The 20,800-nt window shown below is 35.8% G+C and overlaps 1 protein-coding gene and 1 long non-coding RNA gene across 6 annotated transcripts in view; one reads left to right on the top strand and one right to left on the bottom strand.

The window, feature by feature from the left end:
* Dop2r (dopamine D2-like receptor) overlaps window positions 1-20,800 on the bottom strand; it is a 190,795-nt gene that overhangs the window by 12,983 nt on the left and 157,012 nt on the right. For all 5 annotated transcript variants that reach the window (XR_011546372.1, XM_070663351.1, XM_070663353.1 and 2 more), the window contains 3 exons: window positions 9,568-9,677; window positions 8,144-8,396; window positions 5,919-6,019 (listed from right to left, as the gene is read on the bottom strand). Coding sequence is in view for 4 of the 5 variants with exons in the window: in XM_070663351.1 (XP_070519452.1) it covers window positions 5,919-6,019; window positions 8,144-8,396; window positions 9,568-9,677 (464 nt within the window). In the remaining variant the exon portion in view is untranslated. The remainder of the gene's footprint in view (window positions 1-5,918; window positions 6,020-8,143; window positions 8,397-9,567; window positions 9,678-20,800) is intronic.
* LOC139106521 (uncharacterized) overlaps window positions 3,227-20,800 on the top strand; it is a 71,282-nt gene continuing 53,708 nt past the window's right edge. Inside the window, exons 1-2 of the long non-coding RNA XR_011546376.1 lie at window positions 3,227-3,438; window positions 3,698-3,743. This is a non-coding gene — a long non-coding RNA (uncharacterized lncRNA). The remainder of the gene's footprint in view (window positions 3,439-3,697; window positions 3,744-20,800) is intronic.

Genomic DNA, 20,800 nt, shown 5'->3' with positions numbered 1-20,800 from the left:
GCGTTTACAAGACTGAATAGAAAAAAAAATAAGGCGGAAATATTGTATACTTGCGTTTTGATCAAGAACGTGTCCTACATATATTTTGTCAAATTTATATTGAACATCTTATTTGTATATAATATTAGTTGCAGCCTTTATCGTTAATTAGTATACAACAGGTTTTGAAAATGCTAGTAAATTAAACTGGATATTCTATAAATTTATCAATCTCTCTTACAACAGAAGTAATTTGCAAATTTAATAAAAAGTTAAATAATCACTAAATTATATTATCAAAACTTTGATTACTTGAATAATATACATAGGATTGCGTTACAATGTATAATTTATTTTAACTCACAGAAAACTCGTTTTGCATTGTAAAATAATTCATATATTCGGCAAAGGAGATTGCGATTTGAGCTGTCATAAGCTTTATTAATACTCCTATGCACAAGTTTAGAGCTCGGCTGTTACATTTTGCATTATTGAACGTTAAAGTAATAAAGTATTCGTAATATACTTCCTGATAGTATTTTTTCTTCAAAATTGCTTAGTCAAGAAATAACATAGCATTTTCATACGCATTAGAGGTGCGTATAATTCTATAATACATGTTCTATATTTATACATGTATAAATCATGTATATACATCATGTATATACATGTATATACATGTACAATCCTATATGTATTTTTTATAAATTACTGTTCTTGGTAAATTACAAATAAAAAATAACGTAAATTCCATTAAGAGAATAATACCTTTCTTGCTGCAAATACAACGTGGGTAGAAGTCGATTTAGGTTGGAGTTGCACAGTCGTTGGTTGAATTTGCGTATTTTTTCCGGAACAAAGGCGACAAGGTTTCACAGAGATGTTACCCGATCGAGGGCTTGAGGCACAACTGGCACAATGAGATGACTGCAACGACAACGGCATGAACAGAAGATGGCCGCCCGTGACTAGTACGCAGCACACTCACCGATGCACCATTGTCGTACCTGCTGACTCGACGACTCTGTTCGTCTCAACCGCTACGAAATTTAACATGTTATAAAAAATGCCGAACTGTATCACAAATCTGTAACGGATTGATATATAGCGGTATAATCAACGGAAAACCGAATCGATCATTCCGCGATTATGAGAACGGCTTCGAGACCTGAATATAATTCACGTGTACTCACTTCAGAGTAATTTCTCGTGCTTTCCACAAATACGGCATGCATAGAAAAAGCTGATTTAGACTGCAGTTGCACAGTCGCTATTTTCGTCGTACATTTTTATATTGTGGGTGGGTGTCTTTATAAAAACTGGTCTGACAGTAAAAGTTAAGAGATGCTTACTCCATACAGGCTGACGTTGAACTAAGCCTTGCGACGCGAAAAGCAGCACTTTATATACGGATTAGTGTAAGCAACTGCAAACCAATCACAGCTCTCAAATTTGATGGCTGTGATTGGTTTGCAGTTGCTTACCCTGATTCATATATAAAGTGTGGCGTTTCGCGTCGCGAGGCTTAGTTCGACGTCAGCCTGTATGGAGTAAGCATCTCTCAACTTTCACTGTCAGACCAGTCCTTATAAAGACACTCACCCACAATATAAAAATTTATGATGAAAACAGCGACTGTGCAACTGCAATATAAATCAGCTCCTTCTACGCATGCTGTGTTTGTGGAGAGCACGAGAAATTACTCTGAAGTGAGTACACGTGAATTATATTCAGGTCTCAAAGCCGTTCTCGTAACCGCGGAATGATCGGTTCGGTTTTCCGTTGATCAAGCTCTACGATTATACCGCGACATATCAATCTGTTACAGATTCGCGATACATTTTGGCGTATTTTATAACGCGTTAAATTTTGTAACTGTAGGAACAGAAAATCGTCGAGTGCAGGCAGCAGTAGCAGCGCCACAGGCGCATGCGCGTCGGTGAGTAGAGGCACTGGTTACCAGCAGCAGTCCCCATTCCATAGTGCCGCGGGCTCTCGACCGGTTAACATCTCCGTACGACCTTGTCGCCTTTCTACCGAAGGAAATACGCAGATTCGACCAACGACGGTACAACCTCAGCCTAAATCAGCTCATCTTCTACCCATGGCGTGTTTGTGGAGAGCACAGAGCATTTCTTTTAGGTGAGTTTATATGCGAGTAATATTCACGTCTCGGGGCCGTTCGCGTAACAGCAGGGTAATCAGTTCGCGTCTCCGTTGATCAAGCTCTACGATTATACCGCGACATATCAATGTTACAGATTCGCAATACAATTCAGTGTATTTTATAACGCGTTAAATTTTGTTACAGTAGGAACAGAGTGCAGAGAGCAGTAGCAGCGCCACAGGTGCATGAGCGTCGGTGAGTGGAGGCGCTGGTCACCAGCAGCAGCCCCCATTTCATAGTGCCACGGGCTCTCGACCGGGTAACGTCTCTGTACGATCTTGTCGCCTTTCTACCGGAGAAAATACGCAGATTCGACCAACGACGGTGCAACCTCAGCCTAAATAATCTCATCTTCTACTCATGGCGTGTTTGCGGAGAGCACGGAACACTTCTTTAAGGTGAGTTTATACGCGAGTGATATTTACGTCTAGGAGTCGTTCGCGTAACAACAGGGTAATCAGTTCGCGTCTACGTCGATTGTACGTATAACGCGTTGTAGCTGCGTGGGCGAACGACGGTCCAAGGTTAACTGCTCGAGTACGGGACGGCGTATGTGCCGGCGCGATGTTGTGTTTACGGCCGTTGTGTATAAAAGTTGTTCACGCAGCGGTTCACGTCGCAAGATGTACGCCGTAAAATGGGTATATTCGTTTACGCAGCAGTCAGCGCAATTACTGCACTTGATGAATAAAGGAGATAGTCTGAACTAATGCAGTTCCTGCGTTGACTGCTGCGTAAATAAATGCGCTCATAATGTTATTCTTGTAACATATTCCTATTCGATTTGCTAGTAATTAACCAATACTTTTATTCTGTTCCAGATTCGGAAAAGAAGCCTAACGTACATCCGTGTCTCGTCGCCGTAATATATTAAACGAGCCGCAAAACGGCTCGTCGGTTTTTTTCCGCGAATATCGTAACGTGATGTCGCGCGACTTTAATTTTCCGGGTTTCCTCGCGAATGTCCTATGTGCCAGAAGAGGATCTGAAGCTCATCTTAGATCGCAGTTTTTTATTCGTATCGGTAATTGTAATTTCGTACAAGAAAACGGGCGCCATAATTTTGCAATTCGTTTTTTTCTAAACGGAAATGCCGCACAATCGCGCGCGCGTATTTTTCATAATTAAATCTCGCGATAATAAATTCACGGTCGTGGTAGGGAGTGTCCTGTGCGCGGAAGGGAGACCGACCAGAGGAGGAGGAGACCACCAAACTGAAAGGAGGAGATCGCAAAACTGAGAGGAGGAGGAGGTCCAGGAAGGACGTCATGCTTTGGTAGAGCAACGTATCGGTAAGGATCATTTTAAATTACATAAATTTGGCTCTGTTATCATTTCGGTAATAATTAAATGCAAAGTAAATTAAAAAATCTTAAAAAAGGAATTGTTACGTTTTAAATAAAATTTTATGTACTAAATTTTGCTTGGACATGATAACTTTCTGTTTTACCATTTGCTTAAAAAATTATTTAGAAACGCTAAAAATTTTTTTTTTTAACGATGAATATTTTAAACATGTGTATAAATTATATTTTATATTTTTTGTTACAGAGTCATCGAACGTAGCTGATAAACTCTACCACTGCGCATCGAACCGGTGAGTCTGTAATATTTTTTTATGACAAAATCTTTGTACCATTTTTTAAAATTGTATATTTTATGTTAATTTCGGGAGGGCTAATTATTTCTACACATACTGTTTTTATACAGTTTATATTTAAATATATAAAAATATATTTCGACTAAAAATTTAATACTTCGAACGTTGAGCGTTGGTTAAATATTGTTAAACATCACCTTTTTCGTAATTATATTAAACTGCGTAAATTTAGGAAAATTTAATTTAAAACTCGGTTATCTTTTTTTTGTTCAATTATTATTTTAAAACAAACAATCGCAACTTTGCGTAGACATATCGTCACGTAGATTTATAAATTGTACTTTTCGTCGATTAAAACATAATTTCACAAGATACATGTGAAACAGCAGTAAGATTCGTGCTTTGAATTGCTAAGATAAATATCAAAATTTCGGTATTTTCGACCGAACTTTGGTCCGCGTGATAACAAAGTCGATAAAGGGATAACGTGTCCAGCGTAGGTGCATGTGGGCGGATTTACCAGGACGCTAGATTATGTCGGATACATTGCACTCTAGAGAGATATCAAAATGCGGATAAAGTTACTAAATTGCGACTGCGACTGTAAACACCTAAGTTTAATTTATCGTCTCCTGCCGTCATACATCATGCGTTATTATAAATGCGATCTCCCTTGAAGTTAAACCGAAAGCAATTATCAATTTCCGAGATAAACATCTTTAATTAATTAATTAACATCAAATGCCAATAAAGAACACTTTTTCTCGACATTGTTCAATTTATTCCGACGTAAAAGGATGAATAAAAAATAGGCGTAACGAGATGCATGTCTAGGAAAGTACGCAAGCAAAAAGGTTGGCGATTAAGTGACGTTCAAGTAGTTTGCTATTCAAGACGAGGCCGCCCTCGTCAGCACGGCGGAAATGAAAGCACGTGCGGGCGGAGGCGTGCGAGAAAAGCGAATTATCTCAGGATGTTTGGGACTTAACCCTCGGTCGCCCCTATGTCTCAGCTCGCGCCGCGCCAGCTGGCACCAATCTCCGCAAGAAATTGTCTCGTTGGAATGCGAGCCTTACGCGGTCGCGAAAATTGAAAAGAATCGTCGCGCATCGGGCGCGCGACGTGCTCCAAATGTCATCAGGTTGTCTTCGCGCTTATCGCGCCGGCAAGCGGGTGGGATAACGTCATGTAAGAAGACGTATGAATAAATTTCCACACACAACATTTTCCTCGCGAAACAATTTATCTGGGCGAATAGCGCAAATTAATCTTAATTAAATCTGCTGGTGTCGTTGTCTAGGTCGTTGCAAAAACACGTTTCCTTGCTCGATTTAAAAATAATTTTTTTTTGCGAAATTGTGGAAAGATTATTTGTTCAATTACTTATCAGTTTCTTAACATTAAATATTTCTATACGCAATATTTTTTTTTTAATTAATTAAGATTAAAACACATTTTAAATAAATATATTTTATATAATAATGTTGTAATTAGTTTATTATGAGTACATTAAAGGTATTATTAAAAAAAAAATTAAAATTAAATAATAAAATATTTATAATAATTTTTTTTTTTTTTAAACAAATAATATTATACATCTAAATGTATACTATATTAAGTTTTAATAATTATAAAAATTTTAATGAAATGACACATTTCTCCAGTGTCGAACTTTTTTTATTTTAATTAAAGTTATTAAATGTCTACTCTATTTTTATCTTTTTATTAAAGTTACATGATACAGTTTGTAAATATATTTAAAATAAGGAAGCAAAAACAGCAATATATTGTACATGTATATATGGGTGTATCTATTTGCATGCGTGACATGCAAAACATTAATTTTAATAAAAGATACAGCAAAATATATTTTTTATTTATTTTAAACGAAAAATAAAAGTTACATATAAATTTGAAATTTTCATTAAGAAATATGCTTGCTTTTTTTTCAAAAGTATGTTACGAAAGTAATTAAAAAGTAATATATAAAAATCAAATTTTCTAAAGAATATTAATAATCATAAAATCATATTCTATATTACATACGTCTATATATTAATTGTAAAAAGTCTTCAAAGAGGAATCGTAATAATCAATTATTTTGCTGTAACTTTTAAAATGTAAAAAGACAACGGGCTTAAAAAATTAATGGATAATTTAAACAGTACTCACCTACGCGTGTGTGCGATATTCTCGATGATGCACCCTGGTTTTATATCGCCTAAATTCGGTTTTTTGCTGGCATGAGCCCTTTTCGCTCTATTTCGTAGAGCCTGAAACGGTCAATTGAAAATCTACATTGTGACGTAAATCAGACGAGGGGCTGCAAACTCTAGACGTAAATGTACAACATAAATCTTTGCGTGAGATTTCTGTAGATAACATTCAGGACGCGTTATCGAGCACCTATCTACGGATAACGAGATTTATTTCGACAGTTTTACGGTAGGATCTCCGTGCTGCTAAAGCATTATAATATTTCGCTGTTAATTTAATTTCATTAAAAAATAAAAGTTCTTTTTTATTCTTATTAAAAAAAAATATTTTATTTAATTATTTATGTTAAGAAATTGCAAAGGCGTAATTAAAATTTAATCGAAAAAGAAAATTTATTTCCGTCTTAATATCGTAAATGTTAATTGATTCAACTTAAAAAGAGATTGATTTGAATATGAAAAGACAAGAGAGGCATGCTGCTGTATAAATATTCTGTTCTCTTTCTTTTTTTTTTTTTTTTTTTTTTTTAAATTATACTAGATTCTTTTTGTGAAAACTTGAGTTCTTCGAATATATTTTACTTTCCATCTAAAGTTATATTCTTGACACTTTTTACTCCGCGAAGTTCAGTAGAAATTTACAACTGCCAGTGATGCCTTCAATGATGCGTTGCGCTTTTATGAAGGATGAGAGCTCATGATACAAAATTGCACGCGAATGACGTGGTAACGTAACATTGAAAATATAAAGCCGTATATCAATATTATTATTATTATTATATTCTGCCTCGGTATTACACGCGTGCATTTGCCGCAAGTATGAAATTAACAGTCCAATCGAAATATTCTGTACGCGGAAATTGTCCGACTGGCCGTATTTACGATTTACCGCAATATGATAGCAGCCACTATATAAACCGCGGTGCACTTTGCTCCATCTGTGCCCGCGATTAATCGCGTAAAATTCATACATAATTTTTACCATGGATATGTTGAAAACGAGAAATTCGAGACAATTGGGTGAAATTGATTTTACAACTTTATTCACAGCAAAACCGCTGTGAAGTTATACCGGGGTGTTTAGAAAATTTTTTATTTTCTATTTAGAATTATTTTACTGTTGCGTTATGATTTTATGTTGATTACAATCGTTGCACCGTTACTGCAGCTAGTTATCTTCCTCTTTTTTTTTTTTTACCACTTTCAAAGCGAAATATTAAAAAACTTCGCGCCGTTGGCAATAAAGTCGGATTAATTTCAGCAATACCGCACGCAGCGCATACGTGATAATTAAATTACGAAGACAATGGCCTCGCCTTTACGAGGGCTAGCTTTCATGATACTGCCAATTTCACATTTTTTGAAGTAATCACAGATAAAAGAGTAGCACAAATAAAATTTTGCCTTTTTATAATCGAGCTAGGGATAATTTCCTTTGCGTCTTGTCATCGCGTGCGCGTGTAGGTTCAGCTACAAAGACAGCTATCGATTTCTTTTTCGAGCAGAATCTTTGAAACAGACCTCGCTGCGCGGTCTTTGTGCAATTGCTGTTTTACAGTTACATTTTAAAAGCTATGTGCTTTAAAAAAATTTATCCCAGATATAAATTTAACGTAGCGAATTTTTTGTTCGGGGTTTTATTTCATCGTGGCATTAATTAATTTCCAATATCATTCGAAATTCAACGGCATATCAATTGTAATTACGTTCGGAAATTTGATTTTTAAATCGCAAATTTTTAGTTATTGCATCGAAATTTGTTTACATCGTTCAAAATTTGTATTGGTAATAGTAACGATGGTTTATTTAATCTACGTGTTCGTTTAATGCGCAATTTCGATTACCCGTATAATCCCATATTTTCCGCTAACCGGCTTGACCTATTAACATCAGCGTTTCTCAACTTTCAGTAAAAAAATTATTCTACGACCAACTATACACGAGAAATTTTACAATAAAAATATCAAATTATAAAAAAAGAAAAAGAAACAACTACTTTAAATTTCATGGTATTAGAATCCGAGAATGAAGATGATCGCTACATATTAGTACATCGTTTGAATTAATTACACTTTGCACGCGTCGTTCGACCGATTCTTAAGTACGTAAAAAATATAATAGGTTTATTTACGACGGCTCGTTAGTATGCTCATCGCCGTAAAAAAATCACATCGCACTTACCTTGAATATATTATAGTAAAGGAATACCATGATGATACAGGGTATGTAGAAGCTGGACAAGCTCGAGTAAATGATAAAATCCGTGTTGTAGAACAGACATTGGTCCGGTATTCGGTCCGGAGTATTATTCAGGCCTAGGACAATCGGGCTACCGATCGCGGCCGATATTGCCCAGACCAACAGTATCGTCAGCCATACTCTTCTATTGTTCTTGTGCTTTGCGTATTTTATCGGCTGGGTCACCGCTATGTATCTGCAATTCAAAATCGGTTCGTGTTACAATTCCCTTTCGCACGGCAGGCATTATATCGTGAAACCGTCCATGTAAATCCAACAGTTCTTGTCCCATCCATCCTTCAGATATTCCATCTCGCGCGATTAACGTATTTGTTGGTTATTATCGTTACAATCGATTGTCATTTCTGGTAAAATTAATTTCAAAGTTAAGTGAAAAAATAATTTTATGGCTCGTATTCGTTTACGATTTAAACTTTAATTTTATGTGATGGTAAATTTTATGGAATTGATAATATTCGTTGTGTTTTTTAATATATGAATAAAAAGTTAAAACAGTTTGCATTAAATACACGGTTCTGCAGCTGGGAAAAAATTTGCGCTTGCTCATATAAACTTCCCACGAAGGGATGGAAAGGCCGTAAAAGACTATTTTCAAACCGTTGTAGTCGAGGATTTCCGAAGTTCGGAAGAGATGTAGAACAATCTTAAACTCTAAAGTTTCTCTGCAGAGCTCTATTTCTCTTTTTTAAAATATTTTTAGCTTTTAATATCGTTTATAACAGTTTATCGTTATAATTCGTTGAAATTGAAAATTGCTTGAAACGCATGACTTGCACATTTATGTGCTTTTTGTTGCGATTTAATTAATAACAATTTATTTCTGTGGAATAAAGCACGAAGGAAATACGTAGCACTCTCTGGTCATATGTATTATCGAGCACTCTTCAAGCTCTTGTTCATTTTATCAACGAATTGCATTTCGAACACAGGTGCGGGCTTTACCTGCATTCTATTCAGAACACGTATCCGGTAAAATCAGTCTATTCCACTTTTTCCTGATTTCCAAACTTTCGCAAAAGTCACTTCTTTTACGACGTGAGGATTGGCAAAAGCACATGCTTAGACCTTAATGTTATCTACTACCAAATTTTAAAGAAAAACGTAAACGTTATTAAAATTACTAAATTAGACAAAATCGCAAAGCGTCGATATTAATTTAACCCATTCGTGTATAGCGAAATTTGTTAGATAATATTACATGCTACATTTACATTTTATATTTTATAAAAGCTTATTAAATAATGTTTAAATATTCAGTAAAGTGTTTTGCAAAATAAATTATATGAGGAGAGTTATCAAAAAATATTTCGGAAAATAATTCTTGTATAAGCAGAAAAAAAATTTACCTGTCTATTGAAATAGCCACCAGATTGAATATAGAGCTGGTGCTGCAAGTCACATCCATTGCGATATAAAAATCACAAACGAATCCAGGTAGACTCCAAGATCCGTTTACCTGCAAAAATAAACGAGAGTTAGTTTGAGGAAAAAAAAATTTAATTATAATTAATCATACGTTTGCTTTATACCGTGTTCAAAGATTTTACTTCTTTTATCAGTCACTGGATTAATTTTTATAAAATCCTTTATATTATTGGGGGAAAAAAATGATATAGATTTTTAGGAATATTACTAAACAATTCTATTTAAAAATAGGAGGCGTTTCTACTTTTCCTTATTTGCATTTAAAATGTATTAATATTCTTCATCAAAGTGCATTTAGACGTCCTTTAATATAAATGCTAATACGAAAATTTAATTATAAAATTGAGGTAGAAAAAATGAAAAGCACATATCTTAAATCAAATGCAGACGATAGAGCAAAAACTTTCAATCAAAAATTTTACCGTAATATATCGCTCTAATAATTATCGATCTTCGACGCATTAGTGCCTTTTTTGAAAGCGTTCTCATTCCGTTCATTCCTATTTGTAAGTAAAAAGAATCTCGTTCGAAAATAACGTGTAGACCGAAATGATCGTGTGTCGCGCAGCGATTTTGCACATCACTGGACAAGCATTGTGTGCACGATTGCAAACAATTTTCGAACGGGAACTAGATCTGCACCTTTCAAACGAATTACAGTTTGCCGTATACCAATTACATCATACGTTGGTATAATACATGTGATACGTTTTATCGCCGTGGCTTATATTACGACGTCGTTTATTTATTTCGACTTCTTCGGCATGCACTTTGCCTCAGAAAATGTATCTCGCCCGTTAAGATTGGCTCCGTATTTCCTCCGTTTTGAAGTTTTCTTACGTTTATGAAAATACACATTTGTAAATATATACGACGGCAGGAGTGAATCTAGTACCAAATCGGTAGGTCGAACGAGATTCACATTTGCTTATGCGTAAATACGATGTTCGACAATTAACGTCAAAATATATTGCATAATTATTTACGTAAAATTAAATAAATTTGTAAAATAAGTACACTTGAGTTTCATAATGAATGGTGATAAATTTTAAATTTTAATTAAAATTTGATCTATCACTCTTATCGCATAGCTCTCTCTTTCCCCCGAGTAATGCGTAACTTTGATATTGAGCTAGTATAAAACGTAAAAAAAAAAAAAAAAATATATAATAGTAATGAAACAAATAAAAAATTTTATTATTTAAAATTGAAAGATTTTATAAAAAGCGCGTGCATTTTTCGTATTTACTGCAAAAGCGAATCGTTCAGAAGTAAGTCGTTACTTGCAATTTTTTATTTAAACGTTTTAATCAATAAATTGAAAAATAGGCCGTGTGCCTTCCTTTTGACGTTCTGAGTTTTCTCCACTAGTGGGTCGTTCCGTCCTTTTTGTCCATTCGGGAAAGCGCACCTACTTTCGCTACCCTCGTGGATTCCCTACAGCGGAAGCCAGAGGAGCCTTGATTTATTTGCAACGTTCGTGCCTCGTGTGCGAAATATCCTGCGGCCGAAACCCGTTTGAAACACTCGGTCACATTTCTGTCTCCGCGTTCATCCCCGCAGGGCTGTTTTCACCCGCGAACGTTTGCGTGAGTTTGCTCCGACGGATAATAGGATATTTCTGGCAAGATGTGATTATTCCACCGATTTCCATACGATTTACCGTGTATTGATTTATTGCACTCTCAATTCGGCCGCATGTATTTTCCATCAAATTCTACAACGTGCACCAATCACACGAATGCAACCGGGGTTCAATGATGGGTTTACATCTTTAAGACTTGCAAATTTAATTAAAATTGTGAAGTATCGTGTTTCCATATATCTTGTCGTACACAAGCTCTCGGATATTCCTTCGATAAATTCACATTTCGGAGCATTGGAAATTTATTTTCTCCCAGCTACGTTATCTTAATCAATAAATAGCCAAAAGCGTGTAGAAAAAAATTTATATCTTTGCGATTGCTTGTAAGTTTTAATGGTTGATTTGCGAAAAAAATTGGCAAATAAAAATGCCATGCTGTTCGTTACTTTATTAAAATTATCTTTTACGGTGCTTCAGTTACCAACTATGGCTGTTTACGCGTATGAGTTTACTCAATTATGCATTATTTAAATAATATATAGAGTAATATAGTATTTGAGGTACATATTGCGTAATAATGTAATTTATTAGTATTAATTAGCGCGGGATATAATTTGAATAATTCCTAATAAAATTTATGAATGCTCGCATTTAAGAGTTGCATTGCGTGGACACGATGATATCGCGGTCTCTTACGCGTGCCTCAACATACACCGTGGAATATATAAACGCAAGAATAAAAGATGAAAACCCAAATTTGAAGCGGAAGAGCAGGAAAATTTAATTAAGACTGTTTAAATATGTGCAATCTGTACGCGTAATGTCGTCCCTTGTATTTTTTCTCGAGTAAAAGGGGCAGAAAAATGATATGAGCGCGTTACGCTTTCGCGGCATACACGGAGCGGGAAATTTTCACTTCTGTAACTCTTGGTTATATATGCGGCGCAGGATGTACACCACGAGTAAACACGCGCATACGTGAATACGGAATAATATTCCGTGGCTAGGCGTACACGGCACGGCGATATGCATTAGTACGAGGTCTAATATAGGTATTCCCACGTGCCATAATACAGGCATGAATCGCAGTTATTGCGATATTTCAGACTGCTTGTTAGCTCCATTTTCGTCGGTTTCCTGAAAAACTTGAATTATCTACTTGCGCGTGCATTCGCTAACTTTATCTTCCACTAGCAGATCGAGAGGCTAATAAGACATTCAATATAACTTTAACGGGGCTCATTGATTTCTATGTTTAATAACGATATTACAGTAACAATCTTCTTGTTCTATTTATTTTAATATACATATATTACATGTAAAATTTTAATTAATATTTTATTAATTTGGCCTTATATTAATTATTTATAATAAGCACTAGTGCTTTAAAAAGATAGTGGCAGAGGAAGGCAAAGAGGGAAGGAAAGAGAGAGAGTATATGTTCGTGTGCATGTGTTTGTACACGTGTCTGTACTTATTTATAAACTAAAAATTATAAATTGAAAATATGAACATGATCTATTCACGGCAATACTAAATCAATAATAATTTGTAACGCTTAAAGCATAAAAAATGTTCTTCTAATATAACATATAGCAAATTTAAACAGCTTATTTTTGGCTAAAAATGATCACTTATTGTTATATTTATAAATTTAACGTGTATATGTGTAATGTATAACGTACTACATTACGAGTTGCATATTACAGTAGTAAAGATTCGTGTATATAATTTATTTCTTAAGGTGTCTTATATACCTAATTAATGAATATCGAATAATCGCTAAAAAACATAACACATTAACAACACATATTACTGAGGAATGTTTGCGGTTACTGTCTTTATTTGGTGTTCGTTCGTCAAGTATATACACACCTTTAAATGTTGTTTCGTTATAAATTATTGGCAATCTGCGCCGCATTGTTTTGCGTTAAAAACTGGCGCAAACTAAGTTTCCGATAACGTTCGTAGCGGCAAAGTAATTATTATCGCCCCTTGTCGTAACTTCCCTTGTTACACGCTCTATCGGAGCATTACGTCAGTTTATATGTATATACATATATATGTACAGACTTTTGCAAGTAAAAGTGCACGTGTGCACGTGTCTCCATCTGAGATCAACGAGTTCTCGTGAGTGTTTTTAGCGAGCACGGCTTTACATTCGATTACGATCGGGCTTATAATTGGTCTCTAACTTGGCCCTACATGATAAACGCAAGCGGTGTTTACGAGCTAATGAAGTCTGCGTTATGAGCGTGTCGGAGTTTCAATGACGAAAGAGCCGACCGCATGCGATGCGTGTGTGGCACGCGAATTGCGCACGACCTCGACGAAATTTGTTTCCCCATATCACGTATTTAACCGATTACCGTGATTAATTATTGAATTGCTCGCGTAATTTCGAATTATTCCGCGAAGCGCATCCGTATTAACAAAATCCGTACCGTTTACCTTTAAAGTCTTAATCATTTTACCGATTTATTTACCGTAACAGATACTTAACGTATAGAGATTTCAATGGATATAATTATCCGTTACAGTTGTAATCGCTCCACGTGCAAATTAATTTTAAAATCGATTTTATTAATTTAATTTAACAGTTTAATTTATGTGCTAATATATTTACTTAGCAAAAATAAATTGATTAACGTTATGTCAAATGCTCGTTGCATCAATGCATTATATTACACTCGGGCTGCGTTTCACGGACAGCTTATCGTAAAATATATCGTAATATGATTTCTAACAATAATAAATTCAATTAAATAAAAATATGACGTTACCGAGGAAAGTGACCTGCGATATAGATAAATAATATATCTCCAATAATGGAAAATAGGAAAGCTATAGTCCTTTCTCAAAGAATTTCGTTTTCGCGACGTAACGTATCGAGATATATATTTCCCCGGAATACGGTCATATATAGGAAACGGTAATAATAGCGTCTCTCGGGAGGTGTTTCACATTTCTCATTATCACATCGAAGTACGTTCTTCTCAACTTTGAAGTATATATACTTATATTCATATAAAAAACGACTTATATCCCTCGCGATGTCGTTAAATTTTACAATAACGAGGGCTCTCATTGTCACATCTATAAGCAGGGATTTGAAAAAAAAAAAAATGTAACGACCTAAAATATATCACAGAGACTGTATCTATTACGTCAACATATGTCATACGTATTATTTCAAATTGATATTTGCACCAAGTTTAAATATAAATATTACATTTATATCATAACAATAGATCACGTAAATGTGCATCATAAATTACGTTTTATAATTTTTTTTTTTACTTTCTCCTTTGTGCGACAAAATTAGCTCGGGAAATAAAGCTTATTCGTAAACAAAAATTAAGATTCACGTAACACGAAGCGGGTATGTAACATTAGACCCTCAAAATTAGCAGGAGTATTCTTTAGAGAGCCACGGAAATTTCGCAGACCCCAAGGATATGTGCGGGTTTTTGTACGCGACGCGCTCGCAATAAAAAAGACACGAATTTAGAGCGGCTCTTTACGGCGAAAAGAACCGTCTCAACCGCCGCAAATTTTGTTTCGGCGAGCTCGCAAAATTAAACTTTTTTTTGTTACACGTCAACGAAAGTATTTGCGGCTTCGTCAGCGAAGTTTCGCCAGTTTGTAACTTAGTCGCGTCGCCACCGCTACCGCTGCCGTTGCCACCAGCGCATTTACCAGCACGGTTGAAATGCGAGTCTTTCCGGTATAGAACCTTTTGTCGACGGTAGTTTGTTAAGTTTGTCAACGATGGTTGTGCCCGGGGCGAGCGTGCGCCCTTTGAAACATAACCGGTTGACGTAATAAATTTCCAATGGCGTGCTATTAATTAGCCCTACCGCCATTTAAATCCCAGCGCGGCCAAGCTGCCGGATGTCGCCAATGTTCGCCCTCGTTCGAAGTTGAATCGTGGCCAAGATGTCAATGAAGCATCTAGGCCAAAGTAATTTAAGCGCGTTTCGTCCGTTCCGATGTGTCAAAATTGCTTGCCCACGTTGCCCGCTTTCAGGTTCACGCGAGATTAATCGCTTTTTCAAAACTTTATGTCGCATCAAACTTGATAAGTGCACGGTTTGCTGTCGCAAAAAGCTCTCTTATTGGCGTCGACTTCAATTTATATATTCTTCTACCCGCGGCGTAATAACACGTAAACTTCTTTCCGTATCGAGGAAAGAAGCGAGCGAAACAGTTCTTAGAATCTCTTTAATGACTTGTGGTGAAATTATTATATTGAAATGACTATCGGGAAAAGTTTGCATTTCTCCGGGGCGTGCATTTTTACGGCGCGAACGTTGTTGATTGTAGATAAATCAGCTTTTTGAATAAATCGTTTCTGTGTTATGCAAACAGTCCAGAAAATGTTTTCTAAACAAATTGCTTTAAAACAAATAAACCACGTCAATCATTTACAGAATTTGTCTTCTTGAAACGATGCTAAATGACATAAATGTTATATCACATCAGTATTCATTTATCATTTGAATAAATATCAGGTGCAATTTTTTTTTTACATATTTTAAGCTTAATATTAAAGAAAAAAAAATTTTTATATAAAGTAATATATACTTTGTTTTAATTTAATGCAAAATTAAATATTAATACCTAATTCTTATAAGTATAAAATTGATGTAATAATCGTACATACTCATTTATTGAAATATTTGTCGATATTTTTACTATAAAAAGTAGTGGCAGCAACAAGTTATAAGTATGCAACTCAATTTAAATAATTCAGAAATGCAAGGTCTCTAAACTTATCACTATTTCTTATTTATGGAAAATCGATATTTTACGTATTTAAGGTAAACGCTAACGTGAGATATCGCCGAGCTTTCGTAAAATCCAGTAGTTTTTTTTTCTCTCTCTCTCTCTCTCAGAAAACCTCTCGATTTACAGTATATTTTGCTATCTACTCGATACCACGTAACATCATTTGAGAATAGCAATCAAGCTGCGGTACGCATTGAAGATAGCGGATAATTTGTGACGTTAAAACGCGAGTTTCGTATGGAGAAACAGATGCGTGCGTAACGTTAATTGCGCCGTTGAACTCAATCGTTAACTAACAATAAGTGTCTATTTCGAAAGCACGCCAACGTGAATTGCTTCTCAACCGGAGGGGAAGATGCACGAGCGAATTTTGCGCTTGGCGAGATGAAGCATCGTTGAACATATTGCCATGTATCCCCGGAAGGAATAACGCACGCGACATCGTGTATAATTATAGTGCCCGGCAGAAATTATGTTGACGTTTACGCACTAGCGCCTCGGCCGACCCCCGTAAAACGTCATGTCAAAGCAAACATACTGACGTTTTAATTGACTCAACGAGATGTCGAGCGTATGGGAAATTTAGAGCGATCAGCTGTTATAATTACATGTTGCGCGTTAATTATTTTATCATCTTCCGACAAAAATATTGTCGTCTTTGTTTAAACGCGCGACTTATTAAATTTTTTTCACCCTACTGCCTTTAACGGCAGTATTTTCGAAATATCGTGCGCGTAATTCGGGAGGGAAGAAGAAAAGTGTAAAACATAATTTTTAACATGTTAGGTATAATTGTAATTATAAATCTAGCGAGATTTATAAAAATAACAATATATCTATTTAATTTTAATTGCTATAGTAAGTGGGATTTACGCGAATCGCTTGCAATTGTATCGTGCATTTCGTGCGAATTTGGGATCTTATATTTCATAATGTACATGAAGTCCAATACGAGATCGTAGATAATGATACCTTCGATGAAATCTCCACAACGTGCATATTCGTGATCATGCTACTTGCGGTCTTCATGCATTGTAATGTAATTAGACAGGCGTAACACGAGAAGTTCACATGTTTGACTAACGTTAGATGCGTGGTATCCTCAGCAGTATTAATTGAATTTTGCTACATTATTACAGAGAATGCTGATTCAAATACGTTCTTGCTAACAGATGTTGTCCAATAGCAATCCCAAAAATTTTACAAAATATTTTTTAATATTTAAAATCCCTTAATTGCTTTTTTTATTATTATTTTCTTTCAATAAATCTAAAAACACAAAATTATTTTTAACAAACCATACATGGTAGAGATTCCAAATTATTTCTGCATCACAATTTGTTAGGATTATTTCGAATTCTTTCAAGTTGATTACAATTGGAAACAATAGGTCGTAGTATTTTATCGAGGTCCGGATATTACGCTAGCCATGCATGGTGACCCTTCTCTCGTGAGACTGAATGTACTCACTGCACAAAGTGGAGTAGCAGACAGTAATAGATGGCTAGCGATGGCATACATTAGACTGACTAGACAATAGAACATTAGCTACATAGGATGGTTTTCGGCATTAGGCTATATGTTTGAGGAACAAAGGTATTTTTTTTTAGTGAGTATTGTCGGTATTCGGCGACGAGTTTCACGCATCCCGGGTGAATCAGCACCTGAGTAGTACGTAAACGCTTCTTTCTTCCTTGCAAAAAGAAAAAGAAACCACGAAAGATCCTCGCGACGATTACAACGGACGACAACTCGCGCTCCGAGTCGGGTATCGATTTAGCAATTATTAATTACCGGCATTCTTTGTGTATTTACGGTTTATTATCGCGAAATAATACCATTTTCTGGCGAGGAACGTCGCGCGAGCGAGAAAAACAGTGGCGGGTTCTCATCGAAAATCGGGTATACGGTATATTTATATCACGCTTCGTATCGTCGTATATTCACTTTAATGCACTCGATATAATGTACTCGTATTGTTGTACATAACGCAATCGACCGATGGAATATATACACACCACTCGCCGTACAGAATGTACGGGACATGAAGGACACGAACGAAGTACTCGACTATAGTTGAGCACGAATGTCGAGAATTTAGTAGGACAATGCTCCTGTTAATTTTTCGCGAGGCCGTGTTCGCGCGAAAAAAAAAAATCACCTACGTCATACGTACCTAGAATTTGTCTAGCGATACGTTAGCAAAGATTGAATTTCTCTATGTCGTTGCACGCGCACGTAATACGATTTCCTTTTTCACCAATTAAGCAAATAAAAAGTTTGATCACGCATGGTTCGGCACTGAAATAACTTGATAACGAATATAAATTAAATTCTTTTTTTCGTATTTCAAGGTATGAATAATTTAATTTGCGTTTAATTTGCGTTCTTATTCGGCAAAGACGGCGCCCATTGTAACGTTCTATTATCTTGTTTTCCGAGTGAGGAGGCTTCATTGAATTTCAGAATTTAATAGAGAGGATTCTTCTCTCTTCTCGCACCTCGTGTAATCAATTGAAGTATTTGTATCGAAGCGGAATTTATGGTAGATATAATGCATAGAAGAGAACTGATGTGAAATAGATATACATATAATATATGCATACATGTATCCACATATATGTATATACTCACGCGCGCGCTTACACACACAGACACACACATACACACACGATCGTGCGTGCGTGGACACAAGCAATTGAGTTTGGCCGATATACGTGGTCAACTATTAGATTAGTTTGCATTGATCCTGCACGATGATAAGCGCCGCGATTTAAAGGATTGAAACTCTTATCTCGAAATGAAGGATTACCTCGAAAACGCAATTAATTTCTATTGAGAGAATCAATGTGTTTAAAGTCTATCAGTGGAAACTTACGCTACGAAAATCAATGATATTTTCAAATAAATCATGTTCACCGACCGATAAACAAATTGAATAAATATGTATATTATGCAATCGCGAAATATAAACTAATTTGTGATAAATGTGAGATTCTCGCATGGTCGAGTTCAGATACGTACGAATTTGATAAAAATTTTTTTTATCAAGATATTACACTTGACTTTTGATCTTGTTGATGGAATTACCTGTTAAAACATTTCGACATACGAGCGTAACGGCAAAGCATAGAACAATTGACGCGCATTTTTACAAATAACAATCTACTTTGCACGTATAAATTTCTGATGCATGAAATTTTGTACAATGTTATCAAAAGTCGAAGCACATGTTACTAAAAATAGCCAAATTAAATTAGCAGAAAATGAGAAAAGTATGTGAAGCAGTTATCGTTCCCTTTTAATGCCATTTATTCGCGTAACTTTTAAACAAAAATTTACATTCTCGCGATAGAAGCATATATTGCACATCGGGACGCGATATGTTAAATAGAATATGCTTTCACATACCATTTGAAAAGTGACTCGGCGCTGTTATGGCGCATTGTCATTCGAGAGGAGAAATAATAGCAAACATTAAAATGACAAGATGGATCGGGCGATACATGCCAAAGGCAGTGTAGTTTTCCAGTGACCGTATTTTCCATCGACGTTGGCTATCATATCGAACGCTTAAATGGGTAACGTCGCTCCCATTAATTCCCGTATCGAACGGCTGCAGTACTCGAAGCGATTCACCCCTTGTAATTCAATGACGCGACGGCAGTGAGACAGGGGACAGGAAAGGGGTGGCAGAGGATGTCGGTAAAATTGATTCGGAATTGATATAATCACCGAAGTTAGACTTATGGATGGAGGTGCTAAGAGGCTAGGGACCGCGGAAAAGGGGGAAGAAAGGGAGAGGGGGGAAATGGAACTGGCGAAAGAGAAATCTTCGGGGCGAACCGAACGCGAGAAACGATAAGGTGTATGAGAATCCATCTTGGGTAGATGAAACCTTTTTTTCGTCCGAGCAGAAATTAATCGAAAGTGGTTTGTACAAAGAGGGATGGGACGGGTAAAGGGTGGGCATACGGGTGGCAGGGAAAACGGAGGAGATGACATCGCTAAGGTAAAACCGCTCGTCCGCGCAAAGGGATGATCGATCGAAGCGGGTAGCCGAAGTCACGCTTTTTGACTTTTTGATCTTACTGCGCGGTAAATTAATTGCTTTTAAAACTACCGACAACTGATGATTGACAGGTACTACAGGTGTTTCTAAAGGGATGCTAGTTGCTTTCTCATACTCACTTTTTGCATTAAACTCGTTACAGTTTGCTTTAAAGTACGCATTTTACCTCGGTAACTATTCTTTGCAATCATTCGAGGAGATATAAAGATTTGCGAGATCTAACGAGGTAATTCCGAATAAGGAACCACTCGCCGGAAACAAGGGAAAAAACGCCAGTGGGATTATACTCCAACTGGCATGCTTATTGCGTTAGTAGAAAAATATGATGCAAGTTGATATAAAGTGAGTGTTGCGTTTTATCTTGTAATCTCGTTTTGCAGAAAAATATTCAGAAGACAGAAAGAAGCGTAGAAATATTATAGAACTTTAAAATTATTGTAATAAAATATTATAACATTTTTTTTAAATATACATAGTTTTAGGTCTTTTTTTTCAAGTTTTATGATAATAAAAATATAATTTATAATTTATTTTAATATTTTAATACTTTAAAATAAATGTGAAGGTACTTTTTATCAATTTATGTTAGAGAAAGTCACAAGAAATAATTTATCGCGTCTGAGAATATAATTTATAAATACTTTGCTGAGGCATGCTTATGGGGATAATGAAGCCTCGTTAACAGTCACAAAGGAATGAAAATTTT

The sequence above is a fragment of the Cardiocondyla obscurior genome, linkage group LG11 (genome assembly GCF_019399895.1).
Source record: "Cardiocondyla obscurior isolate alpha-2009 linkage group LG11, Cobs3.1, whole genome shotgun sequence".
In the NCBI taxonomy this organism is placed as follows: domain Eukaryota; kingdom Metazoa; phylum Arthropoda; class Insecta; order Hymenoptera; family Formicidae; genus Cardiocondyla; species Cardiocondyla obscurior.
This window is presented reverse-complemented; position numbering and strand designations above follow the sequence as displayed.